Source organism: Ambystoma mexicanum, chromosome 8, assembly GCF_040938575.1.
Source record: "Ambystoma mexicanum isolate Mex_15411 chromosome 8, UKY_AmexF1_1, whole genome shotgun sequence".
Lineage (NCBI taxonomy): Eukaryota > Metazoa > Chordata > Amphibia > Caudata > Ambystomatidae > Ambystoma > Ambystoma mexicanum.
In genome coordinates, this window is record NC_090929.1 from 33741968 (window position 1) to 33765897 (window position 23930).

The following is a 23930-nucleotide window of genomic DNA, read 5'->3' on the forward strand; positions in this document are numbered from 1 at the left end:
CCAGATCCAGCATCACCTCGACAATCTTCCATCCTGGGATGCTGCTTCTCCATCCTCTCGTCTAGATATCCTTTGGCAGGGTCCCACTTCATCGCCTTCTCCACAGCTCCCACAGATTGCCCTTTTGCCCAGGTTTGGGAGAGTAACCCTTGATATAGGGCTCCCATATTACCCCTCACAGTGGTACTGTTGGCGCTAGGTCGTTGCTCATGGTCAGCAGGTCCAGCGGCAAGGTGCACTTTAGGTAATTGATCTGGCTTAGCGTGCCCAGTAACCCATTCTTTCATTCATGCAGTTTCTTAGGGTAACTAACAGGCCCCTGAGAGTGCCCTAATATTCTACATTATTTATATATTCCTGAGTCATCGTAAAATAGCTGGGATTACTCAGTCCTGTAAGGGCGATTGCTATGGTCTTATTGGTGAACACTTTTGTTTCATTGGTCCGTAGAATGTCTGCGTCTCTCCCCTCCATTGGATAAAGGGTAGTGCTCCCCATGCATATGACTAGGCTCCACCCCAATCAATGTGAGGAGATCCAAAGTCCCTCTTGTATGTAGGGTGAAGGTTGTTTGCTGCAACTGGCATGGACTTGGTGGGGCTCATCCTTTTGAGGTTTGGATTGTTAGGCCTAATACTGTTTTGTAGTGCGCGTTGTTCCCTTCTGTACAGTTTGACTGTGAACTGAGGTCAGAGATTGGCCTCAGCCTAGTCATAGTGCGAGTCCTGAACACGGTCCGGTGGTAGCAAAGTGATGCTGTGTCGGACCAAAGGAAATATTGGTTATGCACATCCCTTCCTCTTCTAAAATGTACTTCCTGTTTTATTGTTTCAGGACAGAGCTCTTGGGATGCTGCAGTGATCAAGATTTCCTGGCAAAGCTGCACTGCGTTCGTCAGGCCTTTGAGGTATGAGTCACCCTACATTTGCAGTATTATGTCTTTGAGCAAGGTCCCGAGCCTTCTTCCACCAATCCGGAACACCAAGTGCCCTCACTGTTTGTTTCTTGACTTTCTCTTGGATGGGGGATCAGCACAGGTGTCAAGGAGCAAGGAGGTCCGATGTGAAATGTATGTTGTATGTATAGACCGGTTTTCGGACAGTTGAAGGATTGCATGCATGCTATTTTCACTGTGTCACGCATGTAGATGTGCTCTGCCACCAGTGTCCTTGTACAAATGTTCTCTGAGCATGTCCACGCTCTGCTAGGTTTCTTTAAAAAAAAATATATATAGAAATAGGATTCACATGTTTTAATTGAAAAAGGTTTTTATGTAGCAAAGGCTCAATGTTGGGGGGGTCTTGCGATCTAGAACTCTTTGTATCTCGGGCCTGAAGTGTGGGTTTAAATGTGCTCACAACAGCTCCTGGGTGACTTGGTGCAGCAGAACTTAATTTTGTGTGGCTTTGCAATTCATTTTCTCTGATCAACAGTCCAGTGATCAATCTCTGGACGCGCCCTTTCCTGGGAGCCAGCAGGCCCAGGTCTTTTAGCAGGCATCCTTGAACATACATTACATTTCGGATTTGCTTGAGGATTGCATGTCAGTGTCCAGATCTGTAGCTGCATAGGCCACATATCCCCTTCATATCACTGGACACTCCAGAAAGCACACACTGACGTGCCTGTACCTGCAGACACCAGCACCCCTGTATTCTACTTTATTACAGCTCTGGCATAGTGTCCAATTTCAGGCACATATCACATGTGGCTGTTGGAATATGATGCTACGTTTTGGTCTTTCTCCTAATGTATTGAATTTGGACTAAACTGCAAATCTTCATCAAATATGACTGGAGCCACCTTACGCAATGCTCCTTACTATTGGAGCTATTTGGCTGGCTCCTCTAGCCCCAAGGGTTTACTGCGCATGCTGTGCCATGTGGCATACACGGAGGGAATATAGAATTACTGGCATTTTCTTTTAGGGCTGATAACATGGAGCTTTGTAGAACTGTGCACCATGATCACTTCAACCTTGTGGGTAACGCAACATTGAGTCAAGATGTCAGTCTGTGTATTGCTCTTGTACTAAAGCCAAACTCTCGGGCTGGGCAGGCCGCTCAAAAAGAATTTGAACCATAGCCTTTATGCTCATAGTTAATTTTACTCCTGACTGGAGTAAACCTCGTACTCCTGACTGGAGTAAGCCATGTTCGGTATCAGCTGCAGTCTTTAGCTAAGAGATCGGGATTAGAGAACTACCGCTTTTGGCAACTAAAGCAGCGTGAACACATTTTCTAAAATGATGAATGATCAGAAAAGCACAATGCCACATGCTGGAAACTGTTAATGCAAATCCAGACCACTACAGTGTGAACTCAATACAGAAAGACTGAAAAGGCTTAGGATGTCCTGGATTTAAATCGCTAAATCAATGGCTAGTTCAAGGTTTTGCTGTGCAGTGAGCCCAGTGCTGCCAACAGCAGTGCAGTATTTGGACTGATTCTGCCACAGGATGGATGGGGCTGACAGCATCTGCTGTCATGTTTGCTGCAGTCCAAGATTAGATCTGGTTGCACAATTGTGGCAAATTATGTATTCTCTTGATTAAAAGTCTCTGGTGTGACGGAGCCAGAGATCTGTCCCCGTCAGGTGGGAGACATACCAGGATGTATGTTGGAGCCAGTTTTACACCAAAAGCGGGGTGTGGGATTTGGGAGGGCTTCAGTCGCTGTCCCTTCCCTGTGTGCCTAGTTGTTTGCAAAGGGTAACACTATGTTACTCTATGCCCCACACAGCACCATCCTGGCGTGTCTTTCTCTGTGCCTCACAGAACCTACAATACCATCGTCCATTACAACAAAGACAGCGAACAACCAGAGAGGGAGAAAGTCGGGTGAGCGGCAGATAGAACCATGCAGCAGTCGGAACATAGCAGGCCGCAATGCGAACTACTGCAGTTGTTCGAAAAACCAGCATGACAGCAGAGCGATTCAGATGTCTCAACCCACCCAGCCAGAACTTGCACTGACACAACACAAGCGCAAGCCGGGGTGTAGAAAGCCCAGTGAGACTTGCTTGCTAAGGAACATTACACTTACCTGTGTGTGTGCACGCGCCACAGAGCGATAACTGGGTCAAACCGGCATTGCCCAGCAGCCGGGAAGGACTTGCATGAACTGGGACATTGTTTGCTGTGGGTTGCAATTGCTAGAGAAACAATCCAATCCATCATCTTCTTCTCAGTCGTTAAGAAGCCAGAGTGCTCATTGTGTTCCTCCATAGTGATCCTTGGACTCCTGGTCATCATTTTCTTCTCGGTACACACCATAGAGGCAGATTAAACATACTTAACATTCTTTAATGGTTTAGTCTTGTGAGTAAATTAAGTTTCATAACATATGGAGTAGGACCATAAGCAGTATACCTTGCATTCTCTGATGTTTGAATCTTGTCAAGTATGTTAGGTTTTCCAATACTTGTGTCACGCTTACCAGGAGACCGGGGTTCACTGTTCGCGCTCCCCCTCCCTGGCGCCTCTACCCGCGCTTCCGCGTTTCGGGAGGCGCCGGGGGGAGAGCTCCAGGGACAGGGGCGGCAGCTCCGCGGCGCTTGCATCGGGGACCGCGATTACGGTCCCGCGCATGCGCCGTGGGGTGGCCGCCGAGGCGTGGAGCAGCTTGCTGCTCAAGCCTCATTCTGGGGCCGCCGGCGCCTGGCAACCATCAGGCTTGCGCTCCAGGCCTCGCAGGCGCCGGCGGCCCATAAAGGGAGAGACGCGGTCGGGAGCAGATCGCGTCTCAACGCGTTCTGTTCCGGATCGTGTCCTCGCCTTCTCCCGCTCTGTCAGTTAACGCTTACCTTGTTTCCCTGATCCTCCAGTCCTTACCTTCTCCTACTGCCGGTTTTTTCCCTCCTGTGGCCGGGGTTCTTCCTGGCTTCAGTCTCTGGTCCAGCTTCTTCTCCTCCTGGTTTCCTCTCTTGTTAGCCCTGGTTCCCTGTCCTCCTTCCTCTCTTCCCTTGGCCTGGCTATTTTCCTGGTTCTCCTGTGCCATTTTGGATTTTTTACCTCCCAGCTTTCACTGCCTGCTACGGGTGTGGCCTCCCACACCTTTGGACTCAGCTTCTCAACACCCATTGCCAGCTACGGGTGTGGCCTCCCACACCTCTGGACTCTGCTTCTCAGCACCCATCGCCTGCTACGGGTGTGGCCTCCCACACCTTTGGACTCTGCTTCTCAACACCCATTGCCAGCTACGGGTGTGGCCTCCCACACCTTTGGACTCTGCTTCTCAGCACCCATCGCCTGCTACGGGTGTGGCCTCCCACACCTTTGGACTCTACTTCTCAACACCCATTGCCAGCTACGGGTGTGGCCTCCCACACCTTTGGACTCTGCTTCTCAGCACCCATCGCCTGCTACGGGTGTGGCCTCCCACACCTTTGGACTCTGCTTCTCAACACCCATTGCCTGCTACGGGTGTGGCCTCCCACACCTTTGGACTCAGCTTCTCAGCACCCATTGCCAGCTGTGGGTGTGGCCTTCCACACCTTGGGACTCCTAACTTCTCTTCAAGGATTCCCTCCAACCACTTCTTCTGTCAACGCTGTGCAGAACTGCCATCTCTGCAATCTGGTTGTGGCATTGGGAATCGGTCCATCTTCCACCCAGTTCCCATTCAGGGTGGAGGAAGGGCTGGTTGCTTGTGTCACCAAGTCTTCCCGTCAGCCTGGCTGCCCCGTCGAGACCATCCAGAAATACAGGTACGCAGCATTCCCGTGATTCTCATCTTAACAGATTGAGACGCCTTCCTTCCGATTTGGATATGGAGGACACGCAGGACCTGCGTAGTGAGTTGCAAGCCCTCAGGGCAGAGATGACTGCTCTTCATCAAGAAAATCAAGTCCTACGACAGATGGTAACTCAGGGGACCGGAGGTGCTCCACAGGCCGAAAGTTCATTGGCCCATACTGCCCCAATCAGGTTCGATGGAGACCCGCGTCGAGTGGCGGAATTTTGCAACCACTGTCGTATCCATTTCCTTTTCAGGTCAACCTATTTTAATAATGATAAGGCCAAGATCGGTTATATCTTGGGAAACTTAACTGGAAACGCCCTAGCCTGGGCGACACCTTTTGTGGCTACCAACAGTCCCATTCTTAACGATTTTGCTGCTTTCGAGAAGGCATTTCTGGAGGTCTTTCAGACACCAAACTTGGCTGCCGCTGCGCAGAATCAGTTAATGGACATCAAACAGGGCAGCTCAGACATAATAACATATATCAGTCGCTTCCGCCTGCTGGCTACGGATTCGCAATGGCCCGAAGTTACGCAAAAGACCCTGTTTCGCCGGGGGCTTAGGGAGGAATATAAGGACGAACTACTCCACATCCCTGAACCTGAAAGTCTCCAACTCTTAATTAACCAGGTGCTTCGCATAGACCAGAGACTAACCGAACGAAAGACCGAGAGACGTCGACTAGAGAGAGTCACTCCCAGAACGGCCAGTCTTCCCGCCGGCGCCTTTGGTTCGACAGACTCTGGACCAGAACCTATGCAGTTGGGTGCTGTGAGAGGGCCATTATCAGAGGAAGAAAGAAGGAGGAGAAGAACATTACGATTATGTCTGTATTGTGGAGCCGCCGGACACTATTTGGGAATGTGTCCTTTACGGCCTCAAAAGAAGAAGTCGGGAAACTAGAGGACCTGTCGTGTGGAGGAGAGGCAACGACAGGTCTCACCCCTTTTTCAGACCTTTCCGCCTTTTGCTCGATTCTTCTTCCCATGCAACCAGCTGTTTTATTAACCTTGAAGATTCAGATTCAACTGCCCGGCCGGACACTTGAAGTGTTTGGATTGTTGGATAGTGGAGCATCGGGCAATTATATTGATGAGGATTTTGCTAGCACTCATAAAATCCCTCTTTTGCCCAGACACTCAGTCCTTCCTGTGGAGGTTATTGATGGTACTCCTTTGTCCTCTGGACCAGTTCGTCTGCATACTATCGGACTAAGACTTAGGATCGCCGATCATGTGGAGAGGCTTGCTTTGGACGTCATCAGGTCACCTACCTACAAGTTGGTCTTGGGGCTACCTTGGCTCCAGCATCACAATCCTGTTATTAATTGGAGGACTCATACCTTGACCTTCTCCTCCACCTCTTGTACCTCGAGATGCAGCTTGCCTGTCCAGACTCAGGCTTCTTCAACTAATCTGGAACTCAGAGACAAGGGGACTCACCTTTGTTCTGCATTGCTGATCCCTCCTGAGTATGCTGACTTCGAACAAGTGTTTGCCGAACCAAGTAATATACCTCTGCCACCTCATCGGTCGTTCGATTGTGCCATAGAATTGTCTCCGGGAGTTGAGATTCCGCATGGCAGGCTATACGCGTTGTCTCGGGAAGAGAGACGAGTATTACAGGATTATTTATCGGACTGCTTGAGTAAGGGGTACATCGTACCATCCAAGTCTCCCGCTGGGTTTCCTCTATTTTTCGTAAAGAAGAAGGAAGGTTCCTTAAGACCCTGTGTGGACTACCGGCTCTTAAACGATATCACCATCAAGGATCGGTACCCATTACCACTGATTCGAAGTATCTTAGAGACCCTACATCAGGCTCAGATTTTTACTAAGCTAGATCTTCGAGGGGCATATCATCTGGTCCGAATCAAGTGTGGAGACGAATGGAAGATGGCATTTAAGACTCCTTTTGGGCATTTCGAATATAGGGTTATGCCTTTTGGTCTGTGCAATGCCCCGGCGATTTTCCAACGGCTCATGGATCATATCTTTGGGGACATAATCGGAATCTCTGTCTGGATCTATCTGGATGACATCTTGATCTTTTCCCGATCTAAGGAGGAACACATAAGTCATGTACGAGAGGTTCTCGATCGGCTGCTCCATAATCATCTGTTTGTCAAGGCGGAAAAGTGTTCTTTCCATCAATCCAGGATCGAATTCCTAGGGTTTGTGATAAGTCAGTCCGGTATTGAGATGGATTCCAAGAAGGTAAAGGCAATTCAAGAATGGCAGCTACCACATGACGTAAGATCTCTGCAACGCTTTTTGGGATTTGCCAATTTTTACAGGCAATTCATTCCACGCTTCTCTGAAATCTCAGCACCTCTTACGAGATTGACAAGCAGCAAGATAACTTTTCTGTGGGATGATTCTGCTTCGCAAGCCTTTAACGCTCTGAAATCAGCCTTTATGGCTGCCCCGATCTTACGCCACCCACAGGATGAATTGCCCTTCATCGTTGAAGCAGACGCTTCGGACTTTGCTGTTGGAGCTGTACTGTTACAAAAGGATCCTGCTACGTCAATCGAACATCCCGTGGCTTACTTCTCTCGCAAGCTAAATCCTAGTGAGAGGAACTACGCAGTTATTGAGAAGGAGCTATTGGCCATCAAGATAGCTTTCGAGGAATGGAGACACCATCTGTTGGGAGCCCGTTTTTCGGTTGAGGTCCGTACAGATCATCGAAACCTACAGTATTTACGCTCTTTACAATGTCGGACACCCAGACAGGCTCGGTGGGCCTTCTTCTTTTCTCCGTTTGTGTTCCATATTACTTACATCTCCAGATCCTCGAATGTAAGAGCAGATGCCTTGTCTCGGTCCTTGGAGAGAGAGAAGAACGAAGATACCTCCAGTCAGATTCAACCTCTGATTCCTTCTCATCGTTTTCTGTCGACGGTATCGCCACTCTTAAAGTCGATATCTGATGCTACCCGGTCTGATCCTTGGAGGTCAGTCTTGCTCCAACGGCCCTCTATGTCTGAAAGTCATGGCCTCTTGTTCTTTCGGAAGAGACTATACATCCCTAAAGTGGATATTCGCGATGGCATTCTGCATGGTGTTCATGATTCCCCCATTGGAGGTCATCGCGGAATTCGTGCTACACAAGAGTTATTATCACGACAGTTTTGGTGGCCTGGTTGGGCTGAGGAAGTTCGGAAGTATGTACAGGCCTGTCCCATCTGTGCCCAATCCAAGGTTCCCAGACAACATCCTTTAGGGCTGCTCTCTCCAACTGAATTACCACCATACCCCTGGCACTCGATTGCTACCGACTTTATTGTCGATCTTCCCCCTTCTGCAGGACATACTTGTATTATGGTCGTAGTGGACTGTTTTACAAAGTATGCCCATTTCATTCCTTTTAAAAAGATTCCCACTGCGGTCCAGATGGCCACTGCTTTTCTTCACGAAATCTACCGTTTACATGGTCTTCCTGAGAAGATCATTTCAGATCGAGGGTCTCAGTTTCTCTCTTCCTTTTGGGGTAAGGTTTGTGGTCATCTCGGCATTCATAGGGCTTTAAGCTCGGGATATCATCCACAGACCAATGGTCTCATGGAGAGAACTAATCAGACCTTGGAAGCCTATCTCCGTAGTTTTGCTAATGCCACACAAACCAATTGGAGTACCTATTTAGACCTAGCTGAGGTCTCCTACAATAATTCTTTTCATTCGTCCATCGGAACCAGCCCCTTTCGTTGTTCTATGGGACAACATCCTAAGCTGATTCCTTTCCACCCTGTACCAACCAGTACGGTTCCTTCCGCTGACGCCTTGGTCTCCACAATCCAACAACAGCATGAATTGGCGCGTGCCTTTTTGACGGCCGCTCGTGACCGCATGAAGGTTCAGGCTGACCGTGGGAGGCGGATGGAACCCGATTTCCAGGTTGGTGATAGGGTTTGGCTGTCCTCTAGGAATCTGCCTCTCCGCAATCTACCTGTTAAGTTAGCTCCCCGATACTTTGGTCCATTTAGGATTGTCAAACGTCTATCCTCCGTAGCTTTTCGTCTCCAGCTGCCTCGTTCATGGCACGTTCATCCTGTTTTTCATGTTTCCCTCCTGAAACCCTATGTGGCAGATCCTTATGGTCGCTCCAGTGTTTGTCCAGCCCCAGTTCTAGTACAGGGGGTTCCCGAATTTGAGGTTCAGGAGATCTGTGATGCCCGCTATCGCAGGGGGGTGCTCCATTTCCTAGTGGATTGGAAGGGGTACCCGGCCTGTGATCGCACTTGGGAACCCTCTCGGCATGTGCACGCTCCGCGCCTTGTGCGCGAATTCTATCGGCGGTTTCCCTGGAAGCCTGGGGCTCCGGATCTTCCTAGGAGGGGGTATAGTGTCACGCTTACCAGGAGACCGGGGTTCACTGTTCGCGCTCCCCCTCCCTGGCGCCTCTACCCGCGCTTCCGCGTTTGGGGAGGCGCCGGGGGGAGAGCTCCAGGGACAGGGGCGGCAGCTCCGCGGCGCTTGCATCGGGGACCGCGATTACGGTCCCGCGCATGCGCCGGGGGTGGCCGCCGAGGCGTGGAGCAGCTTGCTGCTCAAGCCTCATTCTGGGGCCGCCGGCGCCTGGCAACCATCGGGCTTGCGCTCCAGGCCTCGCAGGCGCCGGCGGCCCATAAAGGGAGAGACGCGGTCGGGAGCAGATCGCGTCTCAACGCGTTCTGTTCCGGATCGTGTCCTCGCCTTCTCCCGCTCTGTCAGTTAACGCTTACCTTGTTTCCCTGATCCTCCAGTCCTTACCTTCTCCTACTGCCGGTTTTTTCCCTCCTGTGGCCGGGGTTCTTCCTGGCTTCAGTCTCTGGTCCAGCTTCTTCTCCTCCTGGTTTCCTCTCTTGTTAGCCCTGGTTCCCTGTCCTCCTTCCTCTCTTCCCTTGGCCTGGCTATTTTCCTGGTTCTCCTGTGCCATTTTGGATTTTTTACCTCCCAGCTTTCACTGCCTGCTACGGGTGTGGCCTCCCACACCTTTGGACTCAGCTTCTCAACACCCATTGCCAGCTACGGGTGTGGCCTCCCACACCTCTGGACTCTGCTTCTCAGCACCCATCGCCTGCTACGGGTGTGGCCTCCCACACCTTTGGACTCTGCTTCTCAACACCCATTGCCAGCTACGGGTGTGGCCTCCCACACCTTTGGACTCTGCTTCTCAGCACCCATCGCCTGCTACGGGTGTGGCCTCCCACACCTTTGGACTCTGCTTCTCAACACCCATTGCCTGCTACGGGTGTGGCCTCCCACACCTTTGGACTCAGCTTCTCAGCACCCATTGCCAGCTGTGGGTGTGGCCTTCCACACCTTGGGACTCCTAACTTCTCTTCAAGGATTCCCTCCAACCACTTCTTCTGTCAACGCTGTGCAGAACTGCCATCTCTGCAATCTGGTTGTGGCATTGGGAATCGGTCCATCTTCCACCCAGTTCCCATTCAGGGTGGAGGAAGGGCTGGTTGCTTGTGTCACCAAGTCTTCCCGTCAGCCTGGCTGCCCCGTCGAGACCATCCAGAAATACAGGTACGCAGCATTCCCGTGATTCTCATCTTAACAACTTGAAATAGAACCATATGCAGTATACTTTGCCTTCTCTAATGTTTTAATATTGCCAAGTATATTAGGTTGACTAATTTGGCAATAACAGACAGTGGCCCTATCAACAGAAGGGGAAGGAGGATTTAGCATTGGGGAAGGGTTTAGGCGTACTAACGCAGGGGGTGTACCATGTTCTCGGAGTATGGTCGTCTACAATCCCAAAAGGGGTCTTCCTTCGCCATGTGATCCTCCCTCTTTGAACCACCCGCAGGGGGACCATTGTACTGTGGACGCACCGCCCTGGCCCCATGGGAAAGGTGTCCCCCCACGGGGAGAAGGGGCGACATCCTCAGATTTGTCACAACTGCAATGATACTTAATAAGGGTGAAACCGGGTATGTGGTTGTGTGCAGCCTTGGGAAATGTTTCCCTTGGGTTGATAAAAACTATGTGTAAAGTAGCACTGCCCTGTACGACCAAGACAATTTCCTGGAGCAAAAGGCTCGACAGTGACTGTGGCCTACACAGGCCTCACCGGGCTGCCCATTACACTAGGAAGAGTGGGGGGAGGTCATACACACTTTTACTTTTAGAAAATGCCTATTCTGACCCAATCTATTCCCATTTATCGCTGTGCTACCTTTCCTATCAACTATGGAAAACACACCCTTTAAATTCTGCCCATCTTGTAATCGGAAGTAAACCTGAAGGACATGCATAAGGTGTGCAACCAGTGTCTTCCACGGCATCATGTCGAAAAGCACTGCAAATCCTGCTTTTTCGTCCCAAAACATTAAAGCATAGTCAAACTAAACGCTGGGACGCCCATGCTATGCAGGCGAAGGCATTTACTTTCTCAGTCACATCCAAGGCGATTGGAGTTCAGGAGAACTCCACGTGCGAGCCCCCGACTCCATTAAGCAGGCCAGCTGTCCTGTTATGGAGAACCCAGCAGCAAGAGCACACACCACGACGCACTAAAGACCGACTCCCCGGCCGAATGCTGACCACGTTGCCAACCGCTCATGGCCATGTAGCGTCTAAGGAGAGGGTTGCAAAATCATATCTGTCCTCTGGGCAATCGCGATCGATGTATGCCAGGTCTCTGAAACAAGCGCTGAGTAGACCCGTTTCAAGCACTGCGCCCAAAAAGGCCCTCCTTCCGCACGCCAAAGAGAATGCGTCAAAGCCAAAACATTTGGCACCCTCTTCTAACGCGTCAAAAATGCAAGAGTTAATCAAAAGCATGACCTGGCCACACTTTTAAAATCCAAAACGACAAAAACCTCCACAATTTCAACAGATACAACTTCTAACCCATCCTCCCCCTCAGGACAGTGGCTATAATCCTTCTGAAGACACCCTATCAAGGGCTCTAAGTGACAAAAACAAACACCCTCTTCAAGACGCTACAGCCCCTCCTGCCTTCCCAAGGTCCACTACATGGACTCCTGAAAGCTTTGTCAGGGTCATTAGGAGAATATCCTGTTTCGTACATGTTATGGACGTCACCCTGAAGAGTTTACAAACCTTCAAGTTTCTGCACAGGCGGAAAGGTGGTCTAGGGGTGAACCACCTTCTAAAGTGCCACAGTTGGACACTTCCCAACCCAGCACCTCCACCCACACTCCTGTCTCCTCACATTTCCAGGAATTCTCACATGATCTGTATATTGGGGACCCTGCAGACCCTCAGGATCAAGCTTCACAGGGCGATCAGTATAGTCTGGACCATGACTAATACTATGACGAGGACGATGACGATATCTGTCATCAAGTCCCCAGCCAACCAGAATACGCTTGTGGCTGACTCACCCATAGATAATCGGCTCCAGTATAACAAGCTGCTACTAAAAGCCGCCCAGCATTTCAAAATTGAAACTCTGTGGACGACGTCTTGGGAGACAAGAAGTCTGCAACACAATTCATGCCCATCCTTCAGTCAGTACAAAGGCATATTCAGCTCTCACTACAAACACCAAACCTCACAATGGCGGTCAATCCCCACATTGAAAAGGTGTTCAGGCCAGTTCCAACTGACCCACTGTATATAAGAGGTCAGCTAAAACCTGACTCCCTAGTCGTCACCACGACCAGGAATAGGGCGAGCACCCCCCTATCTTCTGCAGAGGCATCTCCTGACAAGGAAAGAAGAAAGACTTATACATTCGACAGCTCAGCTGCCTGTCAAACTAGAATCGCCAAAAATACCACTCTTCTGGCTAGTTATGAATGCCATGTGTGGGATTAATTAGAATAGCAGATTGAAGCCGTCCCCGAGCCACTCAAATCTTAGCTGGCAAAGACAATTGCAGAAGGCAAACTAATTGCCAAAGGCATTCTAAAAAATAATGTGGACGCTGCAGGCCGTATTATAGCTGAGGGCACCTTAATTAAGCGTCCTTGCTGGTTAAGGCAGCCAAGCTTCAAGATAGAAATGCAGGCCACACTACTTAACATGCCCAACTCCTTGTTTGGTTAGGCAGTAGAGGATGCACTGAGAAGTGCCAAGGAAGAATATGACACCTTGAAATCATTAGGACAACTCTCTAATTAACCTTTTGTCCAAAGAGGGGCGTAGTAACACTAGAAGATTTTTTTTGTGGACAACCTCCACAAGGCTCCTCAAACTATGGTCAGGGAAGCCAGTCACCATCGTGGGGCAACTCACAGGGACAGTCTTCTGCCGGTTTTCAAAGAGGCTACAAAAGATCCAGAAGTAGAGGTAGGGCCTCCACCACTGGAGGATCCACTACCTCCGAACAATGACACCCCGCTTTAGGTCCCCTCCCATGCTGCTCCAATAGGAGGTTGCATCTCTCAGTTCACACACGCATGGGAGGGGATCACTTCTGACAAATGGGTGTTGTTCACCGTGGCGGGCGGATATTGCATATAGCTTCTACAGACACTATCCAACCACCCACCAAGACAAAAAAATGACATCGGTGGAAAGGCGCATATTACTGGAAGAGGTGAAAACTCTGCTGGTCAACGATGCCATAGAGAGTCCCTGCTAACCCGGTAAAGAAGGGTATTTATTCAATGTACTTCCTTGTGACAAAGAAAGACTTAACCATACGCCCTGTTCTAGACTTGCGCCCAGCAAACACATGTCAAACCACAGAAATTTAGCATGACAACACTCCAGGAGGTAGATTTCATGGCAACACTCGAAATGAAAGTTGCATACTTTCATATTTCAATGTTCCCAGCGCACTGAAGTATCTGCGCTTCCAAATAGCGGGACAACATTACCAATTCAAGGTGCTCCCCTTCAGCATTGCCTCGGCTCCATGAGTGTTCACAAAGGTACTAGCAGTGGTAGCGGCGTACCTACACAGAGTCTCAATCCTAGTGCAGCCTTATATAGAGGTCTGGCTGTTAACGGGGGGACTTCATAAATATGCAAATTTAGCACCCAAAGAAAAATCAATCTACTGTTTCAATTGGGATTCTTCATCAACGAGAAAAAAATAAAATCTTGTCCCCAGTGAAGTAAAGTAATTTCTGGGAGCTATCATAAAGACTCAAGAAGAGTTAGCTTTTCCCTCAAACGAAAGAGAACAAAATATGTTGTTTCAAGTACCTTATTATCTAGCCGGTCGCCAGTTAATCGTACGCAAGGCAATGCGCCTGCTTGGGATGATGGCCTCGTGCATCTACCTAGTTCCCCACACGCGAGTGCGCATGTGCCCAACGCAGGAGTGGGTAGCAAAACAATGGTCTCGGGCAAGCGGTCAGTGGGACAATCTAGTGGTTGTTTTGCTAACCCTAGTACAAGCTCTATGTTGATGGTCCAAGGACAACTCTCTGAGTGGGGATCCAATTACCTTCATCACACAGCACATGGCGCGTGGGCACAAACTACAGCCGAGAACCACATAAACCTTCTAGAACTCCTAGCAGTACTTAAGGCACTGTAAGCCTTTCAGCAACATCTAGCAGGTCAAACAGTGCAAGTCTTCACAGACAGCACGACTGCCATGTTTTTTCTAAAGGTGCAGGGAGGGACACACCATCTAAGTCTATCCAGGTTGTCCCCAAAAATGTGGAAGTGGGCACTGGAGCAGGACATGTTCCTAGTCTCTCCACGTTCCAGGGGAACTCCATGCTCTAGCAGACACTCTAAGTAGAAATTCTCTACCCGAGGAACACACGTGGCAAATTCACAAGGGTATTTTAAACAATATCTTCACCCACTGGGGGTATCCATCTCTAGATTTGTTGGCAACAAACCTAAACCACAATGCCCAAACTTTGTATCCAGGTTTCCCCAACCAGGGTCCAAGGAGAACACCCTGTGGATGAGTTGGTCAGGGAAATGTGCCTACACCTCTCCTCAACAGGATAGTGCACAAGATGCCCCAGGAACAAGACCGGGTCACCCCCTCTTACCTCCGACAGCAGCCGCTGCTTGTGTCCCTTTGAGTCCTTTTACAGGTCTCCCTTGTTAGTTGTCAACTTGCTGCTTCTATAACACTAGAGACTGGAAGAAATCCTCTGGAACTCTTCCTATTTGCCGTTTGTCAAGACTTTGAGGCCTCGCCGAACAGCCTGTAGCTAGGGTTGTGTTTTGGTACTTAAAAGACTTACTGGGTGAAGAAACCTGCTCCAGAATCTTGAACCAGGATAATGTTACACCAACTAACCATTTTCCTCCCTTCAAGTGACTTTACTATACATGTTTGCAGAGTAAATGTATTACCATATGAACTGTTAAAAACTGTAGCTACGCGTAATAACCGATAATACAATTACATTGCCTTTTCCCTTTCTAACGCTGCTACAAATGTAACTGCGTACAAACACAAAAGTGAAAGTGCCCTTTGAAGTGTATTCTCAAGTATTCCGAAGTGTTCTAGTGTAAACGTATAAAGTATTTAAAGTGATTCTGGTGTGTGTATATATAAGAAATATATCGTTTTAAATACATTATAAGTGTAATAGTTTCTTTGGTGTCCATGTCCAACTAAGGTTCAGTGTAGTTACCTACAGCTTACATCTTCTTCTTAAGATAAGTCTGACTGCTCTGTCACACTACCAAGGTCCTGAGCTAGTACAGACTGATGCTAAGAGTTGGGGATTTACAAACTACTTGCATAGTTTACTAAAGTCTTACTAGCAGTAGGACTTTAGGAAAAGTCCCCTGACTCCCCTAGAGCAGACCCAGACGTAGTAGTGTTCCCATTGGCTGAAAAACCAAAGACTGGAATGTGGATTCAAGAGAGATTTGAGGAAACCATGGATACAGGGTCATCCTTTGTCGATTTCATGCATAAGTTCCCAATCCGACAAAAGACACTGGGTCTGTTTTGTGAACCCCTGGGGCCTACTCAACCCCAGCACCTTTCGTCACGCACTCCTAACCCTAGCATCACGTCCATAGATGCCCCTCGGGACTATCACCATGGAGGCATTCAATCTGATCGGGACATTCAGTGTGTGAATCAAGATGACTGATCAGGATCCTGATAATACTTATTTATTGATTTACAAGGGAGTGAAATACTATACAACACACAATATTTAAAACAGCAGTGGAGGGAAAAAAGAAGAAAGGACAAACCTACTATGCCTTGTGAGTATTCTGAATGTGCAAGTGCAGCAAGGACGAGGGCAGAGGGGCTTACTGCTGGGGAGTCCGGGCTCATGGGTAAGCCACAAATGAAGTGCTTCAGTTATTACACGGCCTGGAGCCACGTTAGGGGTAAGTGCAACCTCCAGGGCGGAGGGTGTGCCAAGGCAAGTGCTAAGGGTAGACGGAAGCTGGGCCGATTAGGTGTCGGGTGTCGGGGGCCCTGAGGATGCATAAGGGCCCCGGACACCAATCACAGCAACTGTGGGATTAGCAGAGGAGAGATGAAAGGAAGGAGGAGGTAAAGAGGAAAGTCTTGAGGAGCTTCCGGAATTTAAGAAAGTCCTGCTCAAGGCACAGAGGCAGAGGGAGGCTGTTCCATAGGAGGGAGCCAGCTGAGAAAAGCGATCAACCTCCTACAATATGTTTAGCAAAATGCTTTACACTCCAGTTAGTGCCAGAGGAACGTAGTGGTCTAGAAGGAGATTGTTTAGTAAGATAAAGTTGAAGATAGTGTGTTCCCCAGGTCCAGACAGCCTTGTGGATGATGCTGAGGGATTTTAATTTAATCTGTGTTGCAACCGGGAGCCAGTGAAGACTTTATAGGTCATGAGAGATGCGGCCTCTCGGCTTAAGGCCAAGGATAGGTCTCGCCCTATTCTGGATTAGCTGGAGGGGTCGCAGAGTGAAAGAAGGAAGATTCAGGAGAAGGCTATTGTATAATCAAGCCTAGAGAGAAATATATTATGCAAGGAAGTTTGAAAAAGAACTGTGTGTTGTCAGCATAACACTGGAAGTGGGAGGTGATGAGGCGTGCATGCAAAGCAAGGTAGATGTCAAAGAACCAAGGGGAGTGGATGGAACCCTGAGGGACACCACAGGTAGAGAAGGAAGTAGGTGAGGAGAAGGTGCCCAGGATGCCTTGGGAAGAGCGGTCAGTTAGGAAGGATGTCAGCCATTCCAGTGCCCGTTCCGAGATACCAAGGCTATCGTGGGGTATGAGGAAGGAATGGTTGACCATAACAAAGGTAGAGGAGAGATTGAGAAGGATGAGGACAGATGGGGAGTTAAGTCGCGAGATGTGAGCAGTTCTTCACAGGGGTACAGAAGCGCAGTTTCCGTGCCTCTGGATGCTTGGAATCCAGATTGATGGTCGTGGAGACCACCAACAAGTTTGGTGTGCGAGTTGAGTTGGGGCAATGCCATCTTCTCCAGCAGCTTCCCCAGGAAGGGGGTGAAGGAAATAGGTGAGTAGTTGGCAGAGCAGGTAGAGTCTTCTGAAGTTTTCTCAGGAGTGGGTGCACAAGGGAGTGCTTAAGGCAGAAGGGGAACGATCCACTGAGAGTGATTGCAGAAATAAGCGAGTGCGGGGGCAAGAGAACCAAAGTTATCCTTGATGGTCCTGGATGAGCAGGAGGGAACCTGTTTAGAAGAGACTTTCATGGAGCGGACAACTCTGGTAACTTCTTCAGGTATGACCGTGAGAAGGCGAGGGAGGAGGAGGAGGTGGAGGGGCCGGAGAGGCAAGGGGGTGTAAAGTGCATTCAAAATGGGAACTTCCATTCACTAAAGCAGCCCCATGTGTACTCTTGGGTGTGGCTGCTGCTGCTATTGGGCTGCCTTGCACATGCTGACTCTCTAGGTGTGGCAGCGTGTGGCAGGCAAGCCAGGCCTAGTGGGTGTGCCCATGATCACGGCTATATAAGCTGCTCCGATCCCCAAGGCAGACGCTTCGCGTTATTCTGCACGTCCTTGCAGCGTAACACTCACCGCTGCCTGAGATCAGACTTACCTTTTGAAATCCTGCTTCCTGCCATCATACTTACCATCTGGGGAAATCTGCTCTCACCTGTGCGCGTCTTCGTTGATCCTGGCATTCATCTTCAAATCTTCCGGAACGCTGACATCTTCATTTTGGCACCACAGCCCGACGCGCTGCGTCCGCGACAGCAGCACCTGCAAGGAAAAACGAAAGACAAGGTTAGACACTTAAGACATTCAGTTTAAGGTCGCGCTACCACCGAACCTCGCGCCTTTCCTTAGACCATCTCTTACCTGCTGTCGGACATTGCGGATTCATCCATCTTCCACTGCCTGCGTCCTGCGCCGCACAGCTGCTTTTGGGCCACATTTCCACCTATTGGGAAGAAAACGGAAGAGAAACATTATTCAGGAATTGACAACAATATTGGGAGCAATAATACAAAGACATTAAAACGAGAAGAGACAAAGAGAAAACAAAGGGAAAGAGATGAGAGACATTGAGAGACACTTACTACCAACCAAGAGAAGCATAGTCGCAGCTGGTCTGGACTATTAATTACCAGGGATCAGTGAAGGAACTAGGTCCCATCGACAAGCGTCCCTGCCAGAAGTAGCAGGTTGGAGAGCTTATCATCAATAATTAACAGGTGAGCCTTATGGGCCGGTACATGCTCACAGAAACCACGCCATGGGGAGAAGAGTTTGAGAGGTACAATAGTCACAGATCAGCGCACTCCCCTTCTCTCATATCCATGCAGGAGCAGTGTCACCAATTGCCGCCGCTCACAGCTTATGTGCAGAGGGAGAGGCCTGACGGCGGTCATCTAATTCCTGGCAGGCCTGCAACTGTGCCCCAACGCCTCCACAGAGACAAGGTGAGCGTAACTGGGTGTAAGGGAAGGCAGCAGCTGACACTCGTTTCATCGGGCTTATGTTGGTGAACAAGGTTGGCAGGGCTTTTGGAGGTGGGTCAGAGGGCCAAAGGGGCACAGGTGAGAGGAGAGAATGATCTGACCAAGAAAGAGGGGTGACTAGTGGGGCGGAGAAAGAGCGAGGTCTGACTGTATGAGGATGTCCAGTGTGTGTCCAGCGGAATGGGTTGTCCCAGAAGGGAGAATGGAGAGGGAAAGAGAGGTGCAGGGGTCGGTGAAGAGAGTGGATGCAGAGCCAGGGGAGTCCAATTGGATGTTGAAGTCCCCCAGGAGGAGGAGGATGGAGATGGAAGAAGGTAAGGAAGAACAGAAATCGGCCCATTAAGAGATGAACGGGGTGGTGGCACCTGGAGGCCGGTAAATGGTAGCAATGGTCAGGGTAGAGATGGGAGAGATGACCAGCTTGCAAACCGGGCTTTCAAAGGAAGAGTATACCTGAGTGGGTAATATGGAAGCAGGAACCCACTCAGGGAAGATTATGGCAACCTCCCCAACCCCCCGCCAGTGTGGAAAGGTTGAGGCTTGGAGATGATCTTGAAGGCGTCAGGGAGGAGGGAGTCAAAAGCAGTGACTGAACTGGCATTGAACCATGTTTTGGTAAGAGCGAGAATGCCGAGGCCAATGTCTTCAAGAAGGAGGCAGATGTCAGTGGAGTGTTTGATGTCTGAGCGGTCATTAAGAGTCACCAGATGGAGGTGGTCATGGACATGAGCAGGGGTACAGGGGCGTGGTTCAGTCGGAGGGCAGGAGGGAAGGTGAAAGGGGCCCCTAGGGGTCCCTTACGTCTATGGAAACAAGGCGAGTCACCACACACGATAGATACGCCAGGCACGAGGTTGTATTCCCAAAGCTAGGGTTTATTGCAAAGCAAATAGTCTCAGTTGGCCAACTCGGTCTCACGTCCCGCGACGTGTATCTCTAGACCTCGAGGGACGCAAGAGAGTGAATTACGTACATCAGTTACATATATACAAAACGCATATCATACAATCAGCTATGACATGTTTAACACCCCCTTTTATTGGGTTTCTTTGAACTCGGTGTGATGATGGACACTTCCGACAATTATGACACCTTCAAATATCTATTCAAGTAACTATGCAATTTGCAAGTGCAGAGGCATCTTTCAGTTGTTGAACAGAACAGAGCGCTTCTGTTCTTGGAAGCGAGCTACATACGGGGGAAGTCGCATTCCAGACCTTGCTATCTATGAGGTGCTATTCGTGTCCTGGGAGCCAACACGCTCTACAGGGCTCAGTAATGGGGGGCCGTAAGAAGAGCATAATTCAAGCCTTTAGCTGCTTTATTCTAACATATTCTACCATATAACGAGACTGGCTGGCAGCTGCAAAATGATTAAATGCCCTGCAGCTCTGCTTCAAGGCTACATTCGGGAGGGAGCCGGGCATTCTTTCGTGGCGCTGCCTACGTTGTGTTTCAACGAACTCTTGTTATCCTCGCGGCCCTGCGGCCTTGTCCTTTCACGTGCAGACAACAATGTTTTACAGTCGAGCAGTGTAAGCAGAAAATGTACTGCGAAGCAATAAGAACAGAAAGCAATGAGCAATGGTTAGAAAACAAAATGGCGATCCTTGTTGCATCAAAATGGTCGTTCATTGGCAAACTCGAAAACCTATATGTCTGTCATATCGTGCATGAGACGGTTGGCCCACGGCCACCAAAATACGTTTGCCATCCCATGTGAGAGGTATCCATTTTTCTAGACTGACAAAGGAGGGAAGGAGAAAAGGAGAGAGGGACCCAGAGAGAGAGAGGGACCCAGAGAGGGGACAGAGGAGAGGATATCGGCGAAAACCTCTCTGGAGGAAGTGCAGACATAGGTGTCTGCAATGGGAAGTCCAGGGTTTGCACTCGAGATGTCTTTTTTGTGCTTTTTCCTACCGGACTTCGCGAGAGAGAGGGTATAGCTGATAGTGTAGCAGTTGGAGAAGGTGGGTGAGATGGAAAGAGCCATAGGGGCGGCAGAGGTTAGTAGAGCAATGAAAGAGGAGTGGCTGCACAGCACAGTTCTAGATAAACTCTCCAATTGGCCTGGTATAGGTAGTCTGAGGCATAAATGCAATCCAGAAAGGAATAGAATTTCCAGAGACAAGAAGTACACAGATATTAAAGGTACACATAGCTGAAATTCGATTGTTTTAAATGAGGCACAAATGCAGTGCAGGAGAGGTGCACAGATGTAAAAGGTATACATAGCCTAAATTCGATGGTGCGAGGAAATGTACATTAGTAGAGGCAAGGAAGGACAACCCGGATGGCCCCGATGTCACTATTATTGACCCAACTGATGCCACGGCAGTTGAGTGGTCATACCGCCCCAATAGCTGACCAGCTACTGTATAATGACTGTATAATTGCCTGCTGAAAAAAGCAGCTCAACACTTCGGCATATAAACGAGGAAGCAGCCCCTGAAGGAACTCAATTTGTAGACAACATTCTCAATGAGGAAAAACAATTAGTCAAACTATTCCCTTACTTCAATCCATCAAATAGAGAGTTTCTCCCTCTCTTTCTACTCCTTCGCTCACTAGAGCAGTAAACCCAATGGTGGATAACATCTTTAAACCTTCAGCATCTGGCCCCCTCCATATCAGTGGAAACGTGAAGCCATACTCTCTTGTGGTCACTACAACCAGGAACATAGCTGACGTTCCACTCTCCACCTGAGAGGCAACCCCTTAATAAAGAATGTAAACGGCTTTACATGTTGGGCAAACGTATCGCAACCTCTGGCGCATTTATAACTAGAATAACAACCAACACTACGTTGCTCGCCAATTACAACAGCACCCAGTGGGATGAGGTCATAAAGATCCTAAACTCCGTGTCTGAGCCTGCAAGGTCACACTTAGAGTGTCCACAGAGGGCAAGCAAGTGTTGCAAAATAATCTCAATGTCCTGGACTCTGCTGACATCTCTGGACGAGTCATTGCAGAAGGAACACTCCTTAAGACACTCATGGCTCTGGGACTCAGGTTTTAAGCCGGAGATGCAGGCAGCCCTTGTTAATATGCCTATTAAAGAGGCAGTCCTTTTTGGGAAAGCTGTGGATGAACAGCTGGAAACTACCAAAAAGGAACACGAAACCATCAAAACACTTGGTCAGATTTCCAACAAGCCTTTTGTACAAAGAGGAGTATTCAATACACGCTAGACATTGTGTGCATAAGGTTTCAACAGATCTAACCAATCTGGTTCAGGAGCATCTGGTACCTCCTTTAAAGACCCTCCCCGTGGTTTAATCGACCTCTTGCCAGTATCAGCAGAGAGGGGGTTTCGTGCGGAAACGGGCGAGGCAGGGCTGCAGCCTCTAGAGGCACAGCAAAACCTGCCTCCAAATGACAGGCCAATTCTCATTCCCTCCCATGCATCCCCAGCCGGTGGTCGCATAATACTCTTTGCCCGGCCATGAGAGAGAATATCTCCAGATCTCTGGGTACTAGACAGAGTGGCCAAGGGATACTCCATAGAGTTCCTGTAAACACTGCACCCTCATCCACCTTGTGCGGGGAAAATGTCCTCAGAACATTATCATGTACTACAGGAAGAAATCAAGATACTACTACAAAAAGGAGCTAGAGAGATGGTGCCGTTTCTGGAGGAAAACCAAGCTATTTCTTCAGTGTACTTCTGTGTACCAAAGAAAAATGTAACAATGCGCCCAGTGCTGGACCTGCGCCCTGCAAACCCGTTTGTGTAGCTTAAAAAATTCTGCATGGCAGCGCTGCAAGGAGACATCCCACTATTAAAACTGGGGGATTACATGGCAACATTGGACATGAAAGATGCTGCCAGCGCGCTAAAAATACCTGAGATCAAATTAGGAGACAAGCACTACCAATTCAAAGTGCTACCATTCGGCATTGCATCAGCACCCATGGTGTTCACAAAGGTACTAGCAGTGGAGGCTGCCCACTTGCGAAGGCATTCCATTCCAGTGTACCCTTACTTGGACGACTGGCTAATTACTGGAGACACGCCTCAAAGGTGCCTACAGAACAGACAATCAACCTGTTGTTCCAATTGGGCTTCTCCATATACTAAACAAATCAAGTCTTGTGACCAGCCAAGTAAAACAGCTTCTAGGGGCACTAATCAAAACAAAACGATGGTCTAGTCATCCCCTCCGAAGAGAGAATCCATATCATGCTGTTCCGAACACCTTCATATATATAGACGGCCGTCAAGTGACAGTACGAAAGACAATGTGCCTGCTAGGACTAATGGCATCCTGCATCTACCTAGTGCCTCACGCCAGGCTGTGCATGCGTCAATACAAGAGTGGTTAGTGAAACGGTGGTCACAAACAAGCGGTATGTGCAACGATCTAGTTGTAATTTAGCAACCTCTGGTTCAATCGGTACAGTGGTGGTCCAGCAACAACCTGTTAAAGGGAAAACCTTTCAACACCCCAGCAATCAAAGCCACTCTTTACAACAGGCGCATCAATGACAGGGTCGGGAGCTCACTTCCTCCATCCTGGGGTATGGACACAAATATTGACCAAGAAACGCATCAACCTTCTGGAATTGCTGACAGTCTTCAAAGCACCTCTGGCATTCAGAACTCGCACACAAAACAGTTCTAATTTTAACAGACTGTAACACAGCCATGTTTTATATAAACAAATGGGGGCAGTGGGGTGCCGGACACATTCTCCAGGGCAGTCCAAACTAGCCCAGAACATTTGGCTGTGGGCACTAAAACGCAGCATTTCTAGTAGCACAACATGTTCCAGGGGAACTCAATTCACTGGCGGATGTGCTAAGCAGAATTGCAATGCTGCCCTCAAAACACGAGTGGCACCTACACTCTGGGAGAAACCTAATGGTATTCTCCCGTTTACTCCAATCACCAAACCCACTCCCTCCCCCCCCCCCACCCCATCCCAGTCAGAAAATATAAGGGAGTGTACAAATTGAGAACTACCTGTCCCACAATGCCTCAGAAACTGACAAAGAAAAGGGAATACTGGGAAATCGGAGAAATGTACCCATGCTTGAGACTTGAGATTCCCCCTTTTCTCCTATTCAAGCCAGAACCCTCTCCTCTTTAGTCAGGGGTCACTTACCTTCATACCACATGTACCCCTCCCAAATCACTGGGATGAAGAAGACTAAGCAAAGAGAAACTGTAGAGCAGGCCAGGCACATTTGAGGGTCTTCGACATACAAAAATGGTCTCAGCCTGACTGAGGGAGACCCGCAGGGTGAAAAGCTTAGGGAAGGGAACCCCTAAGCATTGTGGTTGAAGGTCTGAGCCCGACGTAGGGAGAACTACCAAAAATTTGTAATGCGAACCTTCATATTGGGAACTTTGTTCAACTGTGAAACCAGAAGAAACTGAGTCGTGTTTGAAC

The 23930-nt window shown here is 49.1% G+C and overlaps 1 protein-coding gene across 4 annotated transcripts in view; it reads left to right on the forward strand.

Annotated features, from left to right (window-relative positions):
• The window catches only part of MIGA2 (mitoguardin 2), a 288693-nt gene that overhangs the window by 130824 nt on the left and 133939 nt on the right, over window positions 1-23930 (forward strand). For all 4 annotated transcript variants that reach the window (XM_069609212.1, XM_069609215.1, XM_069609214.1 and 1 more), the window contains exon 10: window positions 835-907. In XM_069609212.1, coding sequence (XP_069465313.1) covers window positions 835-907 — 73 coding nt within the window. The remainder of the gene's footprint in view (window positions 1-834; window positions 908-23930) is intronic.